Raw genomic sequence first — 27364 nt, forward strand, 5'->3', positions numbered from 1 at the left:
TCTTCAGCCTCCTGAGGTTGAAGAGGCGCTGCTGCGCCTTCTTCACGATGCTGTCTGTGTGAGTGGACCAATTCAGTTTGTCTGTGATGTGTATGCCGAGGAACTTAAAACTTGCTACCCTCTCCACTACTGTTCCATCGATGTGGATAGGGGGGTGTTCCCTCTGCTGTTTCCTGAAGTCCACAATCATCTCCTTAGTTTTGTTGACGTTGAGTGTGAGGTTATTTTCCTGACACCACACTCCGAGGGCCCTCACCTCCTCCCTGTAGGCCGTCTCGTCGTTGTTGGTAATCAAGCCTACCACTGTAGTGTCGTCCGCAAACTTGATGATTGAGTTGGAGGCGTGCGTGGCCACGCAGTCGTGGGTGAACAGGGAGTACAGGAGAGGGCTCAGAACGCACCCTTGTGGGGCCCCAGTGTTGAGGATCAGCGGGGAGGAGATGTTGTTGCCTACCCTCACCACCTGGGGGCGGCCCGTCAGGAAGTCCAGTACCCAGTTGCACAGGGCGGGGTCGAGACCCAGGGTCTCGAGCTTGATGACGAGCTTGGAGGGTACTATGGTGTTGAATGCCGAGCTGTAGTCAATGAACAGCATTCTCACATAGGTATTCCTCTTGTCCAGATGGGTTAGGGCAGTGTGCAGTGTGGTTGAGATTGCATCGTCTGTGGACCTATTTGGGCGGTAAGCAAAGTGGGTCTAGGGTGTCAGGTAGGGTGGAGGTGATATGGTCCTTGACTAGTCTCTCAAAGCACTTCATGATGACGGAAGTGAGTGCTACGGGGCGGTAGTCGTTTAGCTCAGTTACCTTAGCTTTCTTGGGAACAGGAACAATGGTGGCCCTCTTGAAGCATGTGGGAACAGCAGACTGGTATAGGGATTGATTGAATATGTCCGTAAACACACCGGCCAGCTGGTCTGCGCATGCTCTGAGGGCGCGGCTGGGGATGCCGTCTGGGCCTGCAGCCTTGCGAGGGTTAACACGTTTAAATGTCTTACTCACCTCGGCTGCAGTGAAGGAGAGACCGCATGTTTTCGTTGCAGGCCGTGTCAGTGGCACTGTATTGTCCTCAAAGCGGGCAAAAAAGATATTTAGTCTGCCTGGGAGCAAGACATCCTGGTCCGTGACTGGGCTGGATTTCTTCCTGTAGTCCGTGATTGACTGTAGACCCTGCCACATAACCTCTTGTGTCTGAGCCGTTGAATTGAGATTCTACTTTGTCTCTGTACTGACGCTTAGCTTGTTTGATAGCCTTGCGGAGGGAATAGCTGCACTGTTTGTATTCGGTCATGTTACCAGACACCTTGCCCTGATTAAAAGCAGTGGTTCGCGCTTTCAGTTTCACGCGAATGCTGCCATCAATCCACGGTTTCTGGTTAGGGAATGTTTTAATCGTTGCTATGGGAACGACATCTTCAACGCACGTTCTAATGAACTCGCACACCGAATTAGCGTATTCGTCAATATTGTTATCTGACGCAATACGAAACATATCCCAGTCCACGTGATGGAAGCAGTCTTGGAGTGTGGAGTCAGCTTGGTCGGACCAGCGTTGGACAGACCTCAGCGTGGGAGCCTCTTGTTTTAGTTTCTGTCTGTAGGCAGGGATCAACAAAATGGAGTCGTGGTCAGCTTTTCCGAAAGGGGGGCGGGGCAGGGCCTTATATGCGTCGCGGAAGTTAGAATAACAATGATCCAAGGTCTTTCCACCCCTGGTTGCGCAATCGATATGCTGATAAAATTTAGGGAGTCTTGTTTTCAGATTAGCCTTGTTAAAATCCCCAGCTACAATGAATGCAGCCTCCGGATAAATGGTTTCCAGTTTGCAAAGAGTTAAATAAAGTTCATTCAGAGCCATCGATGTGTCTGCTTGGGGGGGATATATACGGCTGTGATTATAATCGAAGAGAATTCTCTTGGTAGATAATGCGGTCTACATTTGATTGTGAGGAATTCTAAATCAGGTGAACAGAAGGATTTGAGTTCCTGTATGTTTCTTTCATCACACCATGTCACGTTAGCCATAAGGCATACGCCCCCGCCCCTCTTCTTACCAGAAAGATGTTTGTTTCTGTCGGCGCGATGCGTGGAGAAACCCGTTGGCTGCACCGCCTCGGATAGTGTCTCTCCAGTGAGCCATGTTTCCGTGAAGCAAAGAACGTTACAGTCTCTGATGTCCCTCTGGAATGCTACCCTTGCTCAGATTTCATCAACCTTGTTGTCAAGAGACTGGACATTGGCAAGAAGAATGCTAGGGAGTGGTGCACGGTGTGCCCGTCTCCAGAGTCTGACCAGAAGACCGCCTCGTTTCCCTCTTTTTCGGAGTCGTTTTTTTGAGTCGCTGCATGGGATCCACTCCGTTGTCCTGTTTGTAAGGCAGAACACAGGATCCGCGTCGCGAAAAACATTCTTGGTCGTACTGATGGTGAGTTGACGCTGATCTTATATTCAGTAGTTCTTCTCGACTGTATGTAATGAAACCTAAGATGACCTGGGGTACTAATGTAAGAAATAACACGTAAAAATATTTAAAAAATGCATAGTTTCCTAGGAACGCGAAGCGAGGCGGCCATCTCTGTCGGCGCCGGAAGTGAGCCCTGTGTGCTTGGCTGTGTGCTTAAGGTCATTGTCCTGTTGGAAGGTGAACCTTCGCCCCAGTCTGAGGTCCTGAGTGCTCTGGAGCAGGTTTTCATTAAGGATCTCTCTGTACTTTGTTCCGTTCATCTTTCCCTCGATCCTGACTAGTCTCCCAGTCCCTGCCACTGAAAGACACCCCAACAGCGTGATGCTGCCGTCACCACCATGCTTCACCGTAGGGATGGTGCCAGGGTTCCTCCAGATGTGACGCTTGGCATTCAGGCCAAAGAGTTCAATTTTGGTTTCATCAGACCAGATAATCTCGTTTCTCATGGTCTGAGAGTCTTTAGGTGGGCTGAGTGGGCTGCCAACCCTTTTACCGAGGAGTGGCTTCCATCTGGCCACTCTACCATAAAGACCTGATTGGTGGAGTGCTGCAGAGATGGTTGCCCTTCTGGGAGGTTCTCCCATCTCCACAGAGGAACTCTGGAGCTCTGTCAGAGTGACCATCAGGTTCTTGCTCACCTCCCTGACAAAAGCCCTTCTCCCCTGATTGCTCAGTTTGGCCTGGCGGTCAGCGCTAGGAAGAGTCTCCATTTAAGAATGATGGAGGCCACTGTGTTCTTGGGGACCTTCAGTGCTGGTACCCTTCCCCAGATCTGTGCCTCGACACAAACCTGTCCCGGGGGCTCTACCGACAATTCCTTTGACCTCATGGCTTGAGTTTTGCTCTGACATGCACTGCCAACTGTGGGACCTTGTATAGACAGATGTGTGCCTTTCCAAATCATGTCCAATCAATTCAATTTGCCACAGGTAGACCCTAATCAAGTTGTATAAACATCTCAAGGATGATCAATGGAAACAGGATGCACCTGAGCTCATGTTTGAGTCTAACAGCAAAGGGTCTGAATACTTATGTAAATAAGGTATTTTTGTTTATTATTTTAAATACATTTTTTCACCTTGTTTATGGGGTATTGTGTGTAGATTGATGAGGAAAAATAATAATTCAATACATTTTAGAATAAGGCTGTAACGTAACAAAATGTGGGGCAAAGTCAAAGGGTCTGAATACTTTCTGAATGCACCGTACATGATTCATGACAAAGATTATTTCCACTGTACTACAACTGACCTGGTGATAAAAGCATGTTCTAAATGGCATACATGTACTCCCCTAACCTGGATGACACTGGGCCAAACCCTCCCCTAACCTGGACGACACTGGGCCAAACCCTCCCCTAACCTGGACGACACTGGGCCAAGCCCTCCCCTAACCCGGACGACACTGGGCCAAACCCTCCCCTAACCCGAACGACACTGGGCCAAACCCTCCCTAACCCGGACGACACTGGGCCAAACCCTCCCCTAACCCGGACGACACTGGGCCAAACCCTCCCCTAACCCGGACGACACTGGGCCAAACCCTCCCCTAACCCGGACGACACTGGGCCAAACCCTCCCCTAACCCGGACGACACTGGGCCAAACCCTCCCCTAACCCGGACGACACTGGGCCAAACCCTCCCCTAACCCGGACGACACTGGGCCAAACCCTCCCCTAACCCGGACGACACTGGGCCAAACCCTCCCCTAACCCGGACGACACTGGGCCAAACCCTCCCCTAAACGACACTGGGCCCCTCCCCTAACCCGGACGACACTGGGCCAAACCCTCCCCTAACCCGGACGACACTGGGCCAAACCCTCCCCTAACCCGGACGACACTGGGCCAAGCCCTCCCCTAACCCGGACGACACTGGGCCAAACCCTCCCTAACCCGGACGACACTGGGCCAAACCCTCCCTAACCCGGACGACACTGGGCCAAACCCTCCCCTAACCCGGACGACACTGGGCCAAACCCTCCCCTAACCCGGACGACACTGGGCCAAACCCTCCCCTAACCCGGACGACACTGGGCCAAACCCTCCCCTAACCCGGACGACACTGGGCCAAACCCTCCCCTAACCCGGACGACACTGGGCCAAACCCTCCCCTAACCCGGACGACACTGGGCCAAACCCTCCCCTAACCCGGACGACACTGGGCCAAACCCTCCCCTAACCCGGACGACACTGGGTCACTGAACAATGCGGCAATTGTGCACCGCCATATGGGACTCCTGGTCGGGCCGGTTGTGACACAGCCTGGGATCCAAACCCAGGCTGGAGTGACGCTGTAACACTGCGATGCAGTGCCTTAGACCGCTGTGCTACTCAGGAGGCCCTTTATGTCCCTAACATTAAATTAAAACTGAAACTAAATCATATAAAAATGAAATATCTGTTTTTAGAAAACTTAAACTAAATAAAAACTAGTAAAGTGGATCTGAAAACTAAATCATAAATAACAAAACGAGTGGAAATAAAAACAAATATAAAAACACAACTGCAATAACCTTGGTACCTAATACTGACGATCGTTATGTGGCATTGACATTTAATTGAATTCTTTGAGACTTTGTTGAACTATAACTCTGTCACATACAGTCCAAAACAAATTTGCCACTTGTCATTGTGCCACTGGTAACCTTGCACAAAGCGCACAAACACACACACACACACCAAGTGACATTGACATCTTTTACTCATCATTATCTTCTGTCTGTATGACTCCTGTTCCATAATGTTTTAATCTACGGTAAAATAGAGTATTATAAAATAAGTGGTTTTACTCATAATAGCTGATACACAAAGGAGATTAAAATCGGGAAGGATGCTCAGGCTTCTACTGTAGATGGCTTGCTTTGAATTCAATTATACTAAATGATGGTATGTCAGCCCAGGTAAATCTGTGTTTGTGTGTGTGTGTGTGTGTGTGTGTGTGTGTGTGTGTGTGTGTGTGTATATATATATATTTATATGCTTCCTGCCAGCTATAAGAATGGCTCCCTGACCAGAGAGAGGATCAGAAACAAGTGTGCTGGAGGGTCATGGGAAGTCTTCTCCTCGGTCCTGAGGACTACACCAACAGGGAACAACGGGAACATAGGTGATGAAGTCAAACATGCTGTATCTATCAGTAGATTTGTTTTAGTCATCAAGTTGGATTGATTTAGAGACTGTAGGCCCCAGATTTATTCAGATAATGGCAGGGTTTTCAGATAACGGCTTGATCTTTTTGATGTGGTGCTGACTGATTCTGAATGGCCTGGCATCTAACGTTCTCTTCCAGGGATTTACTTTGATGTGGTGCTGACTGATTCTGAATGGGCTGGCATCTAACGTTCTCTTCCAGGGATTTACTTTGATGTGGTGCTGACTGATTCTGAATGGGCTGGCATCTAACGTTCTCTTCCAGGGATTTACTTTGATGCCATGGAAATCACACCGTCTGCAGTCGGAGTTCACAGATTTGACAAAGAAAATACGAAGGTCAGTGCAAAGACTCTGTGTATTGCTGTGTATTGAAGGAAGTCAAATTATGGATGGGATTCTATTTGCAATTCAAATGAAAAACTGGAAACGGTAGTTCTCTGTTTCCATCTAAATGAAAAACTGGAAACGGTAGTTCTCTGTTTCCATCTAAATGAAAAACTGGAAACGGTAGTTCTCTGTTTCCATCTAAATGAAAAACTGGAAACGGTAGTTCTCTGTTGTTTCCATCTAAACGAAAAGATGTACAAGCACATAAAGTCATTCATAAGTAAGAGATTAATGCATGTAGTTTTTTTATCGATCAATGTTTTATTGACCAATGAATGGTTTCAAAACAGCAACCGGAGCCCTTGTCCAAGACAGACAAAGATAAGTCACGCGAGGCTACAGTATCGCTGTCACCCGCTTTTCCTTATCCTTGTGAACTCCTTCAACGGGGCGGTGAAGCCGGAGGATTAGGAGACGTCATACAGGGTGATGTGAGGAGAGAGGTCAGAAGGGGTGGGGACTTAGCCCGGTGGGAATGAGGCTCTCCATTCCCCCAGTCAAAGAAAGTTCTGTAAGGGCAGGAATCTCCCATCTACTCCCCTGCTCCTTTGCCTGCGTTCCAAAAGCCTCTCTTTGTGTTCCCCTTCCCTGTCGTCCCACTCAGGTAGCCGGCTTCTCCGCCCAGGGGGAAATCCGAGCCCTGGTTGAGGGACAGTTCCTGGCAAAGAGGGTCCACGCCGAAAAGCTGGGTTATAAGATCAGTGAGTGGATGCAGTTCCTTTCTCCTCTCTCTTTCTCCTCTCTCTCTCTTTCTCCTCTCTCTCTCTTTCTCCTCTCTCTCTCTTTCTCCTCTCTCTCTCTCTCTTTCTCCTCTCTCCCTCTCTTTCTCCTCTCCCTCTCTTTCTCCTCTCCCTCTCTTTCTCCTCTCTCTCTCTCTCTCTCTCTCTCTTTCTCTCTCTCTCTCTCTCTCTTTCTCCGCTCTCTCTTTCTCCTCTCTCTCTCTTTCTCCTCTCTCTCTCTCTTTCTCCGCTCTCTCTCTTTCTCCTCTCTCTCTCTCTTTCTCCTCTCTCTCTCTTTCTCCTCTCTCTCTCTTTCTCGTAGTCATTTTTTGCTTCCCTCCTAACTCATTATTGTACATTGACTTTCTCTCTCTCTTTTCTTATTTTCTACTCGCTCTTTATTTTTTTTACTATTTTCTTCCCCCTGGCATTTCCTTCATCTATCTTCTCTTCATCTCTCTCTCTCTCTCCCACTCTCACTCTCACTCTCACACTCACACTCACACTCACACTCACACTCACACTCACACACGCACACACACACACTTATCTCTGTCCCTCTCTCTCCACAGTGGTCAGTATCAGTAGTCTTTTAGCATAGTGGCTGGATGCAGTTTCACTCAAAAACCCCCGGAAGGGAACAGAATGCCTCAAAGATATTGAAGCATGAGGACTGAATAGGCTACCCCTCGCACTCACTTATCACAGCTATTTGGCAGACTCAATTTTGGCTCTATATTGGTCCAGAATTTTAGTGATTAATCAAAGGCGGTGATTTTGCCTTGAGGACCTCGTATCGAGCGGCAGATTGTTTTTTTTAGCCCCCCGTAAAAGAAGTCCATTATTGCAGTCAAATTTGCTGAAGGAGAAAAGAACAGAGTAATATTGTGATCCGTTAGGATATTTCTACTAACTGCTACTGTATGGATCTTGGCAGATGATGCTAGTTCAATTAAAGCACATTGACTACTGCCAAGGTGGATATTTTAAATTAGTCCATGAGGGATCTGTTTGTCTGTTGCCTTCATACAAAGCAAGCAGTTTGGTCCATCTGTCATCATTGGAATCACTCTGGACCACATTGCTATTTCTCAATGCATCCTTTCAATTCAAAGCCATTGCAAAATGAAATGCTCAAATGTAGACTTTTCCCAGAGAGTTTCAGGAGTCAGAGCCTACCAGGTTAGATAGATACTGTAGACAGGCAGGTTTGTACATCGATTGATGCTGATTTCTCTTATGACGTTTGGGGCTGGTCCTATATGTGTGTACGTGCGAGCGTGTGCGCATGTGTAGCCTGGCTAAGCTGAAATCTCACTCACTCGTCACCGAAGGTCAACATTCTGCCAGAGAATTTAACTTCAAATAAGACCCTCACTGGCCATCAATAGTAATGAATAATGTATTCACATACTGACAGATCACTCTTTATTAAAAGGAAACCCTCTTATTGACACTATAGGTCTTTTTTAACAGTATTTGAGTGTGGGAAATGCAACTCAACTACATATTATGTTCTCTGTTGTCCTAGAATGACCTATCAGACAAAGTAAGTTAAACTGATTTAATTCTATAGATTTAGCTACACACAGAGAGTGTCAAGGGCTGATGCTGGAGAGGCGAAGCAGATATGGGGAGTCAAACATTTTAATATGGAACGGACATGGAACGAGACAGGAACAGCGTCAGCACACGGGTAACACAGACAAATAACAATCACAATATGGAACAATGCGGACACAGGAAACACAACCAAGGAACAGACAGATATACAGGGGGTAATCAACAAAGTGAAGGATTCCAGGTGAGTCCAATGAGCGCAGCTGCGTGTATTGTTGGTAACAGGAGTGTATGATGACAGGTAGCCTGGCGCCCTCGAGCGCCAGGGAGGAGGAGCGGGAGCAGGCGTGACAGAGAGAGAGGTTATGTTATATCCATCTCAAATGGAATATTATGAACGATCATGTTGATTTACATCCTGAAGAAGTGATTTCCTGTTGACTGGGACGCCCGGGTTACAGTTTATTAAAGAGCACTGTGTTCTGCTCTCTCTTTCGCTCTCTCTCTCTGGTCCTCCCTCTTCTCTCTTTGTCTCTCTTTCCCTCTGTACTCTCATTCACTCTCTTTCTTTCTCTCTCCCCTCCCTCATGTCCCTTCCTCTCTTTTCTCTCTCCTCCTCTCATGTCCCTTCCTCTCTTCTCTCTCTCCTCCTCTCATGTCCTTTCCTCACTTCTCTCTCTCCTCCTCTCATGTCTCTTCCTCTCTTCTCTCTCCTCCTCATGTCCCGTCCCTTCCCCTCCTCTCTCTCTCTCTCTCTCTCTCCCTCTCCCTTCTTGAATCCTTCTTTAAATCTAGTGACTATTTCACTCCGACCGCTAGTCATCTTGTAAGCTTGTAGATTTATGTCCTGCTCAGCACTGACCAGTTCTCTCTAAAGGATATGGATTAATCACAGAAAAAGGAGAGGAGAGGACTGACTTAAATGTCACTTCTGACCTCAAGTAAAACAAATGATTGTGAAGATGATGACGGGGGTAGTGATGATAATGGTAGTGATGATAATGGTGGTGGTGGTGGTGGCAGTGATGATGATAATAATGGTGGTGGTGGCAGTGATGATAATGGTGGTGGTAGTGCTGCTGCTTTTGATGACAGTGGTAATGATAATAATTGTGGTAATGATAATATTAGATATGAATGGTGATGATGATGTCAATCTAATCAATTATGCCTAGGCCATATCTTCTTTATACAGTCTCTTTGAGGGCCTTTATAAATTAATCTCCCTGACCGCTAAGGAACATTGATTATCCAGCCAGACATGGTGTTCTCCTTGAATTATTTACTTCCTCCTTCGATCCAGCCATCCTGTTCCTACCATGTATCCCCCTCTTTTCTTCTCCCCCTGCTTCTGGCCTTTGATACGTTCCAGCCAGGGGGAGGAAGGCATTGGCTACTTTAAAGAGGACAAGCCACTGAGGAAACATCGATAGAGTGGATGGATACTATCAACATGCATCCTTCCTTCCTTGAAGAAATCCCTGATCTAGCATTGCTGGATTGGTGAAAGCTGTGTGATAAAACTCAATCAATCAATCAGTCAATGAAATGTATTTATAAAGCCCTTTTTACATCAGCAGATTTCAGTGTCACAAAGTGCTTAGACAGAACCAGCCTTAAACCCCAAACAGCAAGCAATGCAGATGTAGAAGCACAATGGATAGGAAAAACTCCATAGAAAGGCACAAACCTAGGAAGAGACCTAGATAGGAACCAGGCTCTGAGGGGTGGCCAGTCCTCTTCTGGCTGTGCCGGGTGGAAATTATAAGAGTACATGGCCATTAAGGCCAGATCGTTCTTCAAGATGTTCAGACATTCATAGATGACCAGCAGGGTTAAATAATAATCACAGTGGTTGTAGAGGGTGCAGCAGGTCAGTACATCAGGAGTAAATGTCAGTTTGTTTTTCATAGCCGAGCACTGTTGTTTACGCCTATCTATTTGTGTTACAGTAAGTCAGTGATAACTTCAAGGAAAGGAGGAAGGAACAATGTGTTACGGTCTTCATGTTTGGTTGTGGCACATTCCTTTAAGATGATGTCCTCCCATCAGGAATAGCTATACAAGTTACGATGTGTAGTGTAGTGCTTTGACAGCATAGCTTCATTTTATGAAGAATATTGGCTATTATTTTTTATACACCGGAGCCTTTCTTTCAAGACAAACACGGATTCTGTCATCATCTGTAACGCCATGTAAGCTACTGTTGTAGTGTTACAGCTCTGCACTGTACTTACTGACAGATGTACAATTCTCATGTAACTCAAGTGATTGTTCCATCTAGCAACTCTATTTGGAAATTTATATATGCCCTTTTTTTCCCCACAGAACGTTTTACTCTGGGTTGGGTCTATAGTCTTTGAGTGCATGCTTGTGTGTGTGTGTGTGGGTCTGTGTGCGTCAGTGCGTGGGCACACACGCACGCATACTTATGCAATTGAGGATGTATGTGCCTTTATGTCACATATATACAGTGGGGAGAACAAGTATTTGATACACTGCAGATTTTGCAGGTTTTCCTACTTACAAAGCATGTAGAGGTCTGTAATTTTTATCATAGGTACACTTCAACTGTGAGAGACAGAATCTAAAACAAAAATCCAGAAAATCACATTTTTAAGTAATTCATTTGCATTTTATTGCATGACATAAGTATTCGATCACCTACCAACCAGTAAGAATTCCGGCTCTCACAGACCTGTTAGTTTTTCTTTAAGAAGCCCTCCTGTTCTCCACTCATTACCTGTATTAACTGCACCTGTTTGAACTTGTTACCTCTATAAAAGACACCTGTCCACACACACAATCAAACAGACTCCAACCTCTCCACAATGGCCAAGACCAGAGAGCTGTGTAAGGACATCAGGGTTAAATTGTAGACCTGCACAAGGCTGGGATGGGCTACATGACAATAGGCAAGCAGCTTGGTAAGAAGGCAACAACTGTTGGCGCAATTGTTAGAAAATGGAAGAAGTTCAAGATGACGGTCAATCACCCTCGGTCTGGGGCTCCATGCAAGATCTCACCTCGTGGGGCATCAATGATCCACAGACGATGCAATCTCAACCACACTGCACACTGCCCTAACCCATCTGGACAAGAGGAATACCTATGTGAGAATGCTGTTCATCGACTACAGCTCGGCATTCAACACCATAGTACCCTCCAAGCTCGTCATCAAGCTCGAGACCCTGGGTCTCGACCCCGCCCTGTGCAACTGGGTACTGGACTTCCTGACGGGCCGCCCCCAGGTGGTGAGGGTAGGCAACAACATCTCCTCCCCGCTGATCCTCAACACTGGGGCCCCACAAGGGTGCGTTCTGAGCCCTCTCCTGTACTCCCTGTTCACCCACGACTGCGTGGCCACGCACGCCTCCAACTCAATCATCAAGTTTGCGGACGACACAACAGTGGTAGGCTTGATTACCAACAACGACGAGACGGCCTACAGGGAGGAGGTGAGGGCCCTCGGAGTGTGGTGTCAGGAAAATAACCTCACACTCAACGTCAACAAAACTAAGGAGATGATTGTGGACTTCAGGAAACAGCAGAGGGAACACCCCCATCCACATCGATGGAACAGTAGTGGAGAGGGTAGCAAGTTTTAAGTTCCTCGGCATACACATCACAGACAAACTGAATTGGTCCACTCACACAGACAGCATCGTGAGGAAGGCGCAGCAGCGCCTCTTCAACCTCAGGAGGCTGAAGAAATTCGGCTTGTCACCAAAAGCACTCACAAACTTCTACAGATGCACAATCGAGAGCATCCTGGCGGGCTGTATCACCGCCTGGTATGGCAACTGCACCGCCCTCAACCGTAAGGCTCTCCAGAGGGTAGTGAGGTCTGCACAACGCATCACCGGGGCAAACTACCTGCCCTCCAGGACACCTACACCACCCGATGCTACAGGAAGGCCATAAAGATCATCAAGGACATCAACCACCCGAGCCACTGCCTGTTCACCCCGCTGTCATCCAGAAGGCGAGGTCAGTACAGGTGCATCAAAGCTGGGACCGAGAGACTGAAAAACAGCTTCTATCTCAAGGCCATCAGACTGTTAAACAGCCACCACTAACATTGAGTGGCTACTGCCAACACACTGTCAATGACACTGACTCTACTCCAGCCACTTTAATCATGGGAATTGATGGGAAATGATGTAAATATATCACTAGCCACTTTAAACAATGCTACCTTATATAATGTTACTTACCCTACATTGTTCTTCTCATATGCATACGTTGATACTGTACTCTATATCATCGACTGCATCCTTATGTAATACATGTATCACTAGCCACTTTAACTATGCCACTTGGTTTACATACTTATCTCATATGTATATACTGTACTCGATATCATCTACTGTATCTTGCCTATGCTGCTCTGTACCATCACTCATTCATATATCCTTATGTACATATTCTTTATCCCCTTACACTGTGTATAAGACAGTAGTTTTTTTGGAATTGTTAGTTAGATTACTTGCTCGTTATTACTGCATTGTCGGAACTAGAAGCACAAGCATTTCGCTACACTCGCATTAACATCTGCTAACCATGTGTATGTGACAAATAAAATTTGATTTGATTTGATGATCATGAGGAAGGTGAGGGATCAGCACAGAACTACACGGCAGGACCTGGTCAATGACCTGAAGAGAGCTGGGACCACAGTCTCAAAGAAAACCATTAGTAACACACTACGCCGTCATGGATTAAAATCCTGCAGCACACGCAAGGTCCCCCTGCTCAAGCCAGCTCATGTCCAGGCCCGTCTGAAGTTTGCCAATGACCATCTGGATGATCCAGAGGAGGAATGGGAGAAGGTCATGTGGTCTGATGAGACAGAAATAGAGCTTTTTGGTCTAAACTCCACTTGCCGTGTTTGGAGGAAGAAGAAGGATGAGTACAACCCCAAGAACACCATCCCAACCGTGAAGCATGGAGGTGGAAACATCATTCTTTGGGGATGCTTTTCTGCAAAGGGGACAGGATGTCTGCACCGTATTGAGGGGAGGATGGATGGGGCCATGTATCGTGAGATCTTGGCCAACAACCTCCTTCCCTCAGTAAGAGCATTGAAGATGGGTCGTGGCTGGGTCTTCCAGCATGACAACGACCCGAAACACACAGCCAGGGCAACTAAGGAGTGGCTCCGTAAGAAGCATCTCAAGGTCCTGGAGTGGCCTAGCCAGTCTCCAGACCTGAACCCAATAGAAAATCTTTGGAGGGAGCTGAAAGTCCGTATTGCCCAGCGACAGCCCCGAAACCTCAAGGATCTGGAGAAGGTCTGAATGGAGGAGTGGGCAAAAATCCCTGCTGCAGTGTGTGCAAACCTGGTCCAGAACTACAGGAAACGTATGATATCTGTAATTGCAAACAAAGGTTTCTGTACCAAATATTAAGTTCTGATTTTCTGATGTATCAAATACATCTGTCATGCAATAAAATGCAAATGAGTTACTTAAAAATCATACAATGTGATTTTCTGGATTTTTGTTTTAGATTCCGTCTCTTACAGTTGAAGTGTACCTGTGATAAAAATGACAGACCTCTACATGCTTTGTAAGTAGTAAAACCTGCAAAATCGTCAGTGTATCAAATACTTGTTCTCCCCACTGTATACATATATATAGATAGATTGATAGATAGATATACACTACATGACCAAAAGTATGTGGACACCTCAAGAATTGCATTTGGCGAAAGGCTCACGCATACTCAGGCTGACTGGCTCTTGCTCAGGCAAATGAGAAATAAGTGCACTCAGGCTATCCGGAAGGTCAAAAGTTAGTTACTTTAAGGAGCAGAAGTTCTGGAAAACGGTTAAAGGCCTGGAGAATTAACCCTCCTCCTCACAGCTGCCCATGTCCCTTAAAGTTAATGATGTGGTTGTTACTGACAAGAAGCACATGGCTGAGCTCTTTAATCACCACTTCATTAAGTCAGGATTCCTATTTGACTCAGCCATGCCTCCTTGCCCGTCCAACATTTACTCATCTCCCACCCCTTCTAATGTGACTATCCCCGATGCTTCTCCCTCTTTTTCCCCTGCCCCGCTACGAAGTTTCTCCCTGCAGGCAGTCACTGAGTCCGAGGTGATAAAGGGCTCCTTAAACTTGACCCCCAAAAAAACATCTGGGTCAGATGGTTTAGACCCTTTCTTCTTTAAGGTTTCAGCCCCCATCATCATCGCCAAGCCTGTCTCTCCTTTCTGGGGAGGTTCCCATTGCTCGGAAGGCAGCCACGGTTCGTCCTGTATTTAAAGGGGGAGATCAAGCTGATCCTAACTATTATTTCTATTTTGCCCTGTTTATCAAAAGTGTTGGAAAACTTGTCAATAATCAACTGACTGTCTTTCTTGATGTCTATAGTATTTTCTCTATTATGCAGTCTGGTTTCCACTGAGGTTATGGATGTGTCACTGCAACCTTAAAGGTCCTCAATGTTGTCACCATTGCCCTTGATTCTAAGCAATGTTGTGCTGTTATTTTTATTGACTTGGCCAAAGCTTTTGATACGGTAGACCATTCCATTCTTGTGGAGTATTGGTGTCTCTGAGGGGTCTTTTGCCTGTTTTACTACCTCTCTCAAAAAGTGCAGTGTATAAAGTCTGAGAATCTGCTGTCTCATCCACTGCCTGTCACCAAGGGAGTACCCCAATGCTCAATCCTAGGCCCCACGCTCTTCTCAATTTACATCAACAGCATAGCTGAGGCAGTAGGAAGCTCTCTCATCCATTTATATGCAGATGATACAGTCTTAGCTGGCTTCTCCCCGGATTTTGTGTTAAATGCTCTACAACAAAGCTTTCTTAGTGTCCAGCAAGCTTTCTCTACCCTTAACCTTGTTCTGAACACCTCCAAAACAAAGATAATGTGGATAAGAATACCCCACTCCCCACAGGTGTGATTAGTACATCTGAGGGTTTAGAGCTTGAGGTAGTCACCTCATACAAGTACTTGGGAGTATGGCTAGACGGTACACTGTCCTTCTCTCAGCACATATCAAAGCTGCAGGCTAAAGTTAAATCTAGACTTGGTTTCCTCTGTCATAATCGCTCCTCTTTCACCCCAGCTGCCAAACTAACCCTGTTTCAGATGACCATCCTACCCTTGCAAGATTACGGAGACATAATTTATAGATCGGCAGGTAAGGATGATCTCGAGCAGCTAGATGTTCTTTACCATTCAGCCATCAGATTTGCCACCAATGCTCCTTATAGGACACATCAGTGCACTCTATACTCCTCTGTAAACTGGTCATCTCTGTATACCCATTGCAAGACCCACTGGTTGATGCTTATTTATAAAACCCTCTTAGGCCTCACTCCCCCCTATCTAAGATATCTACTGCAGCCCTCATCCTCCACATACAACACCTGTTCTGCCAGTCACATTCTGTTAAAGGTCCCGAAAGCACACACCTCCCTGGGTCACTCCTCTTTTCATTTTGCTGCAGCTAACGACTGGAACGAGCTGCAACAAACACTCAAACGGGATAGTTTTATCCCAATCTCTTCATTCAATGACTCAATCATGGACACTCTTACTGACAGTTGTGGCTGCTTTGCGTGATGTATTGTTGTCTTTACCTTCTTGCCCTTTGTGCTGATGTCTGTGCCCGATAATGTTTGTACCATGTTTTGTGCTGCTACCATGCTGTGTTGTCATGTGTTACTGTGTTGTCTCTCTGGTCATGGTGTGTGTTTTGTCCTATATTTATTATTATTTCCGTTCCCGCAGGAAGACTTTTGCCTTTTGATTGGCCGTCATTGTAAATAAGAATTTGTTCTTAACTGACTTGCCTAGTTAAATAAAGGTTAAATTAAACAATTTAAAAACCTGCTAGTTGAACATCTCATTCCAAAATCATGAGCATTAATATGGAGTTAGTCCCCCCCATGGCTGCTATAACAGCCGCCACTCTTCTGGGAAGGCTTTCCACTAGATGTTGTAACATTGCTGCGTGAATTTGTTTCCATTCAGCCTTAAGAACATTAGTGAGGTTTGGCACTGATTTTGGGCGATTAGGACTGGCTCACAGTCGGGCGTTCCAATTCATCCCAAAGGTGTTCGATTGGGTTGAGGTCAGAGCTCTGTGCAGGCCAGTCAAGATCTTCCACACCGATCTCGACAAACCATTTCTAGACCTCGATTTATGCACGGGGGCATTGTCATGCTGGAACAGGAAAGGGCCTTCCTCAAACCGTTGCCACAAAGTTGGGAGCACAGAATCCTCTAGAATGCCATTGTATGCAGCGTTATATGTAGCGTTAAGATTTCACTTCACTGGAGCTAAGGGGCCTAGACCGATCCATGGAAAACAGCCCCAGACCATTATTCCTCCTCCATCAAACTTGACAGTTGGCACTATGCATTCGGGCAGGTAATGTTTTCCTGGCATCCGCCAAACCCAGATTTGTCCGTCGGACTGCCAGATAGTGAAGCGTAATTCATCACGCGTTTACACTGCGCCAGAGTCCAATGGTAGCGAGCTTTACACCACGCCAGCCGACGCTTGGCATTGTGCATGGTGATCTTAGGCTTGCGTGCGACTGCTTCGCCATCAAAACCCATTTCATGAAGCTCCCGACGAACAGTTTTGTGCTGAAGTTGCTTACAGAGTGTTGGAACCTAGGACAGATGCGCTTTTTATGCTCTTCAGCACCCAGTGGTCCCGTTCTGTGAGCTTGTGTGGCCTACCACTTCACGGCTAAGCCGCTGTTGCTCCTAGACATTTCCACTTCACAATAACAGCACTTACAGTTGACCGGGGTAGCTCTAGCAGGGCAGAAATTTGACGAGCTGACTTGTTGGAAGGTGGCATCCTATGACGGTGCCACGTTGAAAGTCACTGAGCTCGTCAATAAGGCCACTCTACTGCCAATATTTGTCTATGGAGATTGCATGGCTGGGTGCTTGAGGTTATACACCTTTCAGTAATGGGTGTGGCTGAATTAGCCGAATCCACTCATTTGAAGGGGTGTCCACATACGTTTGTATATATAGTGTCCATGCACAAGGAATGCAAGCGGCCTTCATGAATATTTGATGAATGCAGATCTATACAGGTAGATCTTAATCAGATCCCTATGTGGTGAGCAGAGAGGAGTAGCGCGGGTGTTATACATACAGTCACCGCACAGGCAGGAGAGCAGCAGGCATATGGGTGGGGGAACCCAGTGCCCTGCAAATGCCAGACTTAGTAACGGACACTCTATGACAAGGGCCAAGGTCGTGTGTGTGTGTGTGTGTGTGTGAGAGAGAGACTGTGTCTGTTTATGCAACAGTGTATTGATCTGTGAGAAGACCGGTGCAGTGATGCAGAGTGTAACATGCTAAGGAAATGGATGTGCCAATACCTTACTGACAGGACATGGGTGTTTTCTGGTTTATGCTGTACTTTACCTGACTGAGAGATGCACTATTCAACATGTTCTACCCAATGACGCCCCAGGTGTTCCAAGACATTGGTGAGGAATGATTGTAGAAAATGTCATTATAGATTTTAGACTACACTTTTCCTCATAGTGTTACGGTGCTTCTAGCAACCCCTTGTCATAGATAAGAAATGCGCATGAAGAAAAAATGTATCTTCGTTATAGCCTGACATCAAAACAGATTTTTCCCAGGATTCCGTATGGTTTAACCAGGCTTTCTCTCTTATGTAGTGGGGGAAAATCACTACATCAAAACCCCTGCTGCTACTGTCATTTTAGAAGCTTTTTGGCGCTTAGCGTATTTCCCTTCTCCCCCTCTCTCCATACTGTGAGTTGCTTTATTTTCTACACATCCGACCTTCAGTACATCTCGTCATTGAGGGAGGCAAAACAAAGCAACAAATCAATTGGGGAAGGCATACTGGGGATCCATTTCATTCAGATTGACACCCCAAGGCTAACATCGGCCGGCGTGACTGTTTTTAATAGTGTACACGGGAGAGCCAATTCTGTCTCACCGCAGTATATATTATAATAATGCTCCAGTAAAACCACCTGAAACAAAGATTGCTGAACAAATTTCAATTTCACGCTGTTAACACGTTTCATGTGGAGCCTTATGGATATAAATATATATATATATATATATATATTGTGGTCATGTATTGCGTATTTGCATGAGTTTCGACACCCACGGTGGGAAAGATGTCATGCAGTACAGGCTACTGTATAAATGGTCCCACCATAAACGGAACATACGAGCTAATGAAGCCTTTCTAAGGCCTCTATAGATGTTTTAGAAATGATGCATAAGTCAATGTCATGCTATACAAAGGGTTGCAAACACTTGTGCCACATTTGACCAAGGAACAGATATTTCATAACACCCTTTGTGTAGTATAATCAATAGTGCTTATGAAGATTTTATGAATGCTCCAGTAAGTCTTTGTTGTTGGACAGAGGAGTATGCTCCAGTAAGTCTTTGTTGTTGGACAGAGGAGTATGCTCCAGTAAGTCTTTATATGTTGTTGGACAGAGGAGTATGCTCCAGTAAGTCTTTATATGTTGTTGGACAGAGGAGTATGCTCCAGTAAGTCTTTATGTGTTGTTGGACAGAGGAGTATGCTCCAGTAAGTCTTTATGTGTTGTTGGACAGAGGAGTATGCTCCAGTAAGTCTTTATGTGTTGTTGGACAGAGGAGTATGCTCCAGTAAGTCTTTATATGTTGTTGGACAGAGGAGTATGCTCCAGTAAGTCTTTATGTGTTTTTGGACAGAGGAGTATGCTCCAGTAAGTCTTTATGTGTTGTTGGACAGAGGAGTATGCTCCAGTAAGTCTTTATGTGTTGTTGGACAGAGGAGTATGCTCCAGTAAGTCTTTATATGTTGTTGGACAGAGGAGTATGCTCCAGTAAGTCTTTATGTGTTGTTGGACAGAGGAGTATGCTCCAGTAAGTCTTTATATGTTGTTGGACAGAGGAGTATGCTCCAGTAAGTCTTTATATGTTGTTGGACAGAGGAGTATGCTCCAGTAAGTCTTTATATGTTGTTGGACAGAGGAGTATGCTCCAGTAAGTCTTTATATGTTGTTGGACAGAGGAGTATGCTCCAGTAAGTCTTTATTTGTTGTTGGACAGAGGAGTATGCTCCAGTAAGTCTTTATGTGTTGTTGGACAGAGGAGTATGCTCCAGTAAGTCTTTATATGCTGTTGGACAGAGGAGTATGCACCAGTAAGTCTTTATATGTTGTTGGACAGAGGAGTATGCTCCAGTAAGTCTTTATATATTGTTGGACAGAGGAGTATGCTCCAGTAAGTCTTTATGTGTTGTTGGACAGAGGAGTATGCTCCAGTAAGTCTTTGTTGTTGGACAGAGGAGTATGCTCCAGTAAGTCTTTATATGTTGTTGGACAGAGGAGTATGCTCCAGTAAGTCTTTATGTGTTGTTGGACAGAGGAGTATGCTCCAGTAAGGATCTCTTACTCAGTTTCTGGAGGTCTGTAGACTTTCACTCCAATTGCAATGAACCTACTACCCTTCTACCCTGTTGTGATGAATCTTGCTGGAACTGGTATTGAATTAGCACTCTCTTTCATTTAGTATAGATTAGAAGATCACAATGCACGAGTGAAATACTGTAGACTCTGGAACAATAGACTGGAACAATTGATGAAATGTCTATTTGAGGCTCTGGGTCAACTATACAGATCCTATAGATGGGTTGGCTGACAATGTGCATCGTTGGGGCTGAAATCCGTGTGATGTTATGATTATGAGCGGTCACATAACTAAACAACAGTGACAAAAAGCTGCAATGTGGGGAATCTTAGGTGGCTCATTTCAGCTAGTTCTTGATACCAGCAACATAACAAGGTATTTGAGAGACAACAATTGCTCATTGTGCACAGTTATGTTTTCAAAAAACATTTGGAGACGAAATATACTTTACATGTTGTCAACAATCTCAGCCAACCCCTTCTGTTTTGCCACTAAACAACCAACCCGTCTATGGAACCTTCCTGCAAAGATATTAGAAACAGAGGAGATAAGAATCTCAGCAGGAAATGTATGGAGAAATGCATAACGCTCTGCCCAGCAGTTTCCACAAATCACGTTGTCATGCTGTGTCGCACGGTTGCTAAGCTAATCGTCACGCAATACTTTCTAAAATGCAGGTTATGAGTCAAGAAGGGAATTACTCTTTTCACGGTGCAATACTGAAGTAAATTTTTTGTAGCAGGTTAGGAGTACTTACGCAGCAGTAAGTAAACCTTACAAGTAAACCTGATATTTTACTTAATGTAAGGTTGAGCTTCTTCACGTAATTCGTTCTCATGTTGTGTTTTTTCAAAGTGTCATCCTCATCTTCCAATTGACCCTTTGCTAAGCCCTCCATGGTTACTGTTGCAACCTCAGAGAACATGTCCCCCTTCTAACCACTGGCAAAATCCACTCACAATGATCTCAAACTGTTTTTAATACGCAATTACATTTAAATTCAACACAGACTACCCCTACTTAATCAGGAAACTCTTGGATATGTTGTGGTGGACTGTCATTGGAATTGCTTCACGGGAACCTGCTAAAATTGTTTGTAGTGTGGCTAGCCAGTGTCAGCATGTAGTCAAAGCTAGCTACAACCACTTTTGGAGTAAACTAGTGCTCTCAAATCCTTTTCTGATGATGACAGTAGATGGGAGTTGTATTAATAACATGGCTAACATAACTAGCTAACGTATATTAAGTGGCTAGCTAGCTAGCTTTAGCAACGTTTGGTGGTCAATGATGTCTGAGCTAGCAAACCATGTAACAAATGTATAATTTCAGATTCGAAAAATACTCCCAACAGGCTCTGCATTTTAGGAATCACGGTAGCAAGTACTCCTGTTGCACTGTTCAATTATTTAGCCATTAAAAAATAAGTAATTATAATTGAGAAAATGATCCGTTTTTCCCACTTCCCTCACTGCTTTCATGTGTTTCAAACATGAGTTTCGGCTTGCCTGAGGTGTCAGACTTGACAACAGTTGCTGTCAATTGGAGCTCTAGATTGGTTGGAATTCTGTGTCGGGGCTAAGCGAAGGGTCCATTGGCCCATTATACTCTCCATGTTGGGGGAGAGAGAGAGGGAATGCGAGAGAAAGAGGGTTTATTGAACATGTTCTGATCTCACAAATAAATCACTGTTGGGAGCATATCAGTTGCGGACATTGTTTCATATTTTTCAGTATTCTCAGTTCTCTCTTGACACTTGTGAAGAGCTCTTTTGAGAGGCCAATTTCAAGTCGCATAAGAAAGTACAAAAATGCATGACAGTAGTATTTCAAGTGCTTATGTTCAATAAACCCTCTTTCTCTCGCATTCCCCCTCTCTCTGCCTCTAAACTCAACATGCAGTCAAACATCAACGATTACTCACTGCTGCAGTAGCAAAACTTCTGTCATAAATGTCTCATCAGCGGTGTCACTGATGTCAGAATTCTCTCTTCAGTTCCAGGAACTCGAGTGCTGGCCACCGGAGGGGCTTCTTCTAACAAGGACATTCTGCAGGTTGGTGGTGTTGATAACCGTCTCATGTTTTTATAAACTCTCTTTTTGGCTTTTTCTATCCCCTACAAATGGTTTATTTATAACCCCTGTTTTTCAAAGGCGCTACTGTGTGGTTTGGATCAAAACGCGCACACACACACACACACACAGTAGCTGATTACAGTATGTGTGCTGTCCTCAGGTTGCGGCGTGAAGCTAATGCCATCTGACTGCCATGTCTCCTGCAGGGCCACACAGCTGTGTTTGAGGCCTTGTGATTCGTGTAACCCCGGCTGACCTCTCTCTCCATACATTAGGCCCTGTGTGTGCTCTCATGGCCCCTTTGTTGTGCTCAGCCCAGCACACCCCATGCATTTACAATGTGCTCCCCCTCAAGCAAGACACTTGGCTACAGTCCCTTCACTATATTTGTGTGGGTGTTGTGGGCGGCATGCTCGGTTTCAATGATATTGACATGATGCAGTATTGGAAATGGAGCCATTAGAATGCGTTGCCATGCCAAGCCCCTGTGGAACAGACATTTGTTATGTATTCATATTCTCTCTCTGATGATGTTGTTACATGTTAGAAATATTTTGACGCTACAGATGTTTTGTTTGCCGTCTAATTATTTTTTTATTACAAAACATAATGTTGTATCGCTTCACGCCTTAACAAGGTTATTCCCTGATGAGTGGCAAGGTAATGAAATTAGAGCGCTGCAAAATTGTGTATGTTTTACACTCTAAGTGAGTGGAAATGGAATCAATCGGCCTCAAAACAGGAAACAATAACCATGAGGAAACTGTAAGCTCTTTTGTTCCTTTGTTTCGTTTCTTGTTTCGAGTGAAATGGATGAAAATGATAGCCTTCTATCCTCTCTGCAGTGTTTAGAGATCTTATTTTAACCACCACTAACCTGTGTAAATACAGATACAATCCACAGTATAGAATTCAGTTCAGGTATGTGTCATTAGACATTGCTTTCTATATTACGGACAGTGACTCATCATGTAACATTTGCAGACAGTAATATTTCCAATAGCATGCGGTGCCATTCCTCTTCTCTCCATACTCAGGTGCTATCTGACGTGTTCTATGCTCCCGTGTACACCATTGACGTGGCCAACTCTGCCTGTCTAGGCTGTGGCTACAGGGCCCTGCAAGGTGAGTAAGACTGACATATACAACAGAGTTTCTCCAACGCTGGCCCCGGAGAGCTGCGATACTGGGTGTGCAGGTTATTGTTCCAGCCCAGCACCAATACCCCTGCTTTAAATCATCAACTAATCTTGGTCTTTGGTCTGAACCATAATAGCGGATTCAGCTGGTGTTACTGCAGGGCTAGAACAAAAGACTGCGCTTGCAGTAGCTCTCCAGGACCGGAGTTGAAGAACGCTGCTATAGGAACCCTTATGGAGATACATGTACAGAGTGACTCATGCTGTTATTCAATATAATTTCCTGCCTACTTTGTTCCTTTGGTATATTAGCATTCTTTTGTGTTCAGCCGATTCCTCCATCTGATGGAGTTTAGAGGGCACCCATGTTGGATATGTTTATGCTGGACATTAAAAGGATGTCCAGTAATTCACTCACATGTTCATCTGGAAGTGTACTAAATTAAGACAAATGAAAACATTTTCCTCAGTGAATTCTCTTGAACTTTGACACTTCAAAGGCTTAAACCAGCATGGAACCGGCATACAGAAAAGATCAAGCGGTTAATAATTCTAAGAGCCCATTTTTTTGCAGCATCAAATAATCTGAAGAAGTCTTTGCTTCTAAGTGTAAAATAAACAATTGTGGCATTTCAAACACTAGGCAGGGCTATATCATAGAAGCTGCATTCAAACAGTAAGACAAATGTGTGCATTTCATTGAATATTTGGATTGATGTTCTGTTTGTGCAGCTGACATGTTTTGTCATAATAATCAATTGATTAGTCTGATTCATGGGGATTTCTGGGCATGAATTTTGTCATCTGGAAGTTTGATCAATGGGATCGATTGGCTCTCATTGCCCCATTATCATAAAGATGAAATGGTATTTCCTTCCCCAAAATCGAATGTATGTACAGTAGCAGGCCTGGGTTCAAATCATATTTGTTGTTTCAAATACACTAGCTGCTCTTGATTGAGCTCACCTGAGGAAATGGACCCAATGGAATATTCCCAAAAGTTCAAACCCTGCCCATCTGGCATTCCAAGCAGGCGCAATCAAATACTCAACGTAGATTAAAGACAAGTACTATTTGAATCCATGTCTGAGTCATCTGACGTACACCAGGAAAGAGAAAAGACAGTCAACACTTAGTAATCCTTTGTCAGTTGGTCACAGCATTTAAATGTCAGCGAGAGGAATTTAATGTCTTAGCATTTAATAAATGGCATTGAATCGATGGCTTTTTAGAGATTAGCACTCCTAAATTAGGCTATAATTATTATTTTATTATGCATACTTGTTTTGCGGTCTCACCTTTCACCAATGTTTTCCCGGTTTCCATAAACACTGCTTATGCGCCTCGAATACCTTTTAATGGAAGTCAAAACTCGCAAGTGGAATGCATCCGCTTGGTTGTTTTTCCTTCCATTGTGTGAGTGTGTTTTCCTCAGAACGTTCATGTATAATCATGCATTGACATCGATCGTCAATTATACTTAATGAAAACCTATTAATGTTTCAACCAGACTTGGATGGGTTGTATTATTATTTGTTTTTTCCAATACCTTGGGTCTTTGATTGAGTCTGCCTAGAGTGCCGGATAGGCAGGGTTTGCACTTTTAAGATGATTCCATTGGTTCGGTCATGCCAGGCAAGCTTAATCGAGTGCAGCTAAAGTACGAAAGAAAGTGAATACCATCTGAACCCAGGTGTGTTTTCAATGTACCAATCCACAGTGTGAGGCAATTACAACACTGCTCAAAGATCTAGCTCGTGTTACAATGGCCAAAACACGAAACAATTCAACACTGAAGGCTTGAATCTCCTCATTAGCGATACTCTATATAGAGATTATGAATGAGGGAGGAAGATATATGATTTATGAGTAGCTTAGAGGCAGATAGACAAAACAGTATAACAAAGCCAGAGAAATGTACGGCATGTGTTTGATTAATCAGGCCTTTTGCTTCACCACCAGTCTAATCATTAGATCTTGTCATAAGTTGCTCATAAAAAAAGAATGCCTGCGGAGATGATGTTGACGAGAGCTCATCTCTTCACACTGTTAATTAAACAATAAAGAATGAAGTGTCTCTGCGTCCTCCCCTCCCCCACTTCGCAAACACCAGGCCCTGCGCGACGCAATACATGGTCTGGGGGGAACAGAGACAGAGCCGCTGTTCTAGGTCCTACGACGACAACCAAAGTCCACTTTCATTACATGCAGTGCTCAGTTTGAATCGCTTGTCATTGTTTATTATATTCCAGAGGCGGGAAGCAGGGCGGGGGTGGAGGGTCTGAATCTGGGGGATAGTGGTTGGGTCGAGCAGGTGGGAGGGGGGTAATGTGCTTCTCCAGTGTAATTTCTATGCTGAGTGATCTCATTAATATTAGTATTTCTGTCATGTTTTAGGGTGACGGGGGACACAGTTCCTGTATGTTGTTGACAGGCCAGGCTTTTTGGCCTCGTTTTAGATTCTACGCCAGGGACCGAGGCTTAGAAACTAACCAATAAATACGTCTCTAAAATGTAGCCCGGATGGAACCTGACTTCATTCAATAAGTCTGCCAAGACCAATTGCCTCCTCGTCTTCGGGACGGTTGAAATGAAGCACTCTGTCTTTTTTGGCAGAAACACATGCGAGTGCATGTGTGCGCACACACACACACACACACACACACACACAAATGAAGCCTATCGAGCGGAGAAAGGAATTGTTCTATGCCGTGTTTTGGCTTGAGTCAAATGTTGGATGTCGTGCCACAGTTTCTCAGCCATGGCTCACTAGGTACAGCTAAGTAAATACATGGATTTTTGATTACCAGCCTATGAGTGAACTGGGTCTGGGGCTTGGATAAGTAGCACTTAAGCACAGCAGGCCTCCATAATTCTTGCATAAATGTCATGTGACTTGCAACATAAATATTGACTTAACGAAGCATTCGCCCCAATCTTCATTGACCCACTTAGCCATCCATGTGGAATCATGTAAACTAACTGATGTAGAATAACGCTATATATGTATGATGCATATAATGGCTCATAAAATACACCACAGCAATATTTCCATCTTGCCTTCCTTACTTAACTACAAATGTCAAACAAATTTGACGTACGTATTTGATGTTTTTCCTTTCATAAGTGACATATTATTTGGAGATTGCGTTGTCAGATCTGAGCTGAAAATGTCAGTTTCAATGATGGAAGCGAAAATAAATTGAGTCTGGAAAGCCACAGTGATTATGGCATTGTTCTACACAGCCTAGACCACGATACGTTAAAACAATATCCCTGCACCCAATAACCTGGCGTCAAATGTCAAGAGCATTCAGAGTCAACAGATATCGTAGAGACAAGCTATTCGACTCCTGCAGAAAAGGTCAGCGGTGCCGTAATGTCTTACGCAAGCGACCGCTGACATAGTGACCAATTTAGACCCAAAACCTTTCTTCCTTACACCTTCACTGAACTTAAACACAAACTATAGAGCTTCTTCTCTTCATACAGTGTCCTTCAGAAACACTGAACTTAACTAACTTGCCTAGTAAAATAAAGGTTAAAAAACAACAAACAAAAAAAACATTATGTAGCTGCTTCACACAGCGTCCTTCAGAAACACTGAGCTTAAACACTTTACAGCTTCTCTTCACAGAGTCCTTCAGTAACACAGCTTAAACACTATACAGCTTCTCTTCACACAGTGTCCTTCATAAACACTTTACAGCTTCTCTTCACAGAGTCCTTCAGAAACACAGCTTAAACACTATACAGCTTCTCTTCACACAGTGTCCTTCATAAACACTTTACAGCTTCTCTTCACAGTGTCCTTCAGAAACACTGAGCTTAAACACTATACAGCTTCTCTTCACACAGTGTCCTTCAGAAACACTGAGCTTGCAATCATATTACAAGCTTTCTCATCCATTTATATGCAGATGATAGTCTTATACTCAGCTGGCCCCTCCCTGGATTTTGTGTTAAACTCTCTACAACAAAGCTTTCTTAGTGTCCAACAATCTTTCTCTGCCCTACAAAATAAAGGTCATGTGGTTCGGTAAGAAGAATGCCCCCCTCTCCCCACCGTTGTGATTACTACCTCTGAGGGTTTAGAGCTTGAGGTAGTCAGTCACCTTATACAAGTACTTGGGAGTATAACTAGACGGTACACTGTACTTCTCTCAGCACATATCCAAGCTGCAGGCTAAAGTTAAATCTAGACTTGGTTTCCTCCAACATAATCGCTCCTCTTTCACCCCAGCTGCCAAACTAACCCTGATTCAGATGACCATCCTACCCATGCTAGATTAAGGAGACGTAATTCATAGATCGGTAGTCCATTTATTTGGACTGCAATTTCTGAGGCTGGTAACTCTAATGAGCTTATCCTCTGCAGTAGAGGTAACTCTGTGACTTCCTTTCCTGTGGTGGTCCTCATGAGAG

General features: G+C 44.7%; 1 protein-coding gene across 2 annotated transcripts in view; it reads left to right on the plus strand.

The window, feature by feature from the left end:
- The window catches only part of xylb (xylulokinase homolog (H. influenzae)), a 65538-nt gene that overhangs the window by 14140 nt on the left and 24034 nt on the right, over positions 1-27364 (plus strand). For both annotated transcript variants that reach the window (XM_024392634.2, XM_024392635.2), the window contains 5 exons: positions 5456-5571; positions 5881-5954; positions 6610-6706; positions 21721-21779; positions 22838-22925. In XM_024392634.2, the coding sequence (XP_024248402.1) occupies positions 5456-5571; positions 5881-5954; positions 6610-6706; positions 21721-21779; positions 22838-22925 (434 nt within the window). The remainder of the gene's footprint in view (positions 1-5455; positions 5572-5880; positions 5955-6609; positions 6707-21720; positions 21780-22837; positions 22926-27364) is intronic.

The sequence above is a fragment of the Oncorhynchus tshawytscha genome, linkage group LG29 (assembly GCF_018296145.1).
Source record: "Oncorhynchus tshawytscha isolate Ot180627B linkage group LG29, Otsh_v2.0, whole genome shotgun sequence".
NCBI lineage: Eukaryota > Metazoa > Chordata > Actinopteri > Salmoniformes > Salmonidae > Oncorhynchus > Oncorhynchus tshawytscha.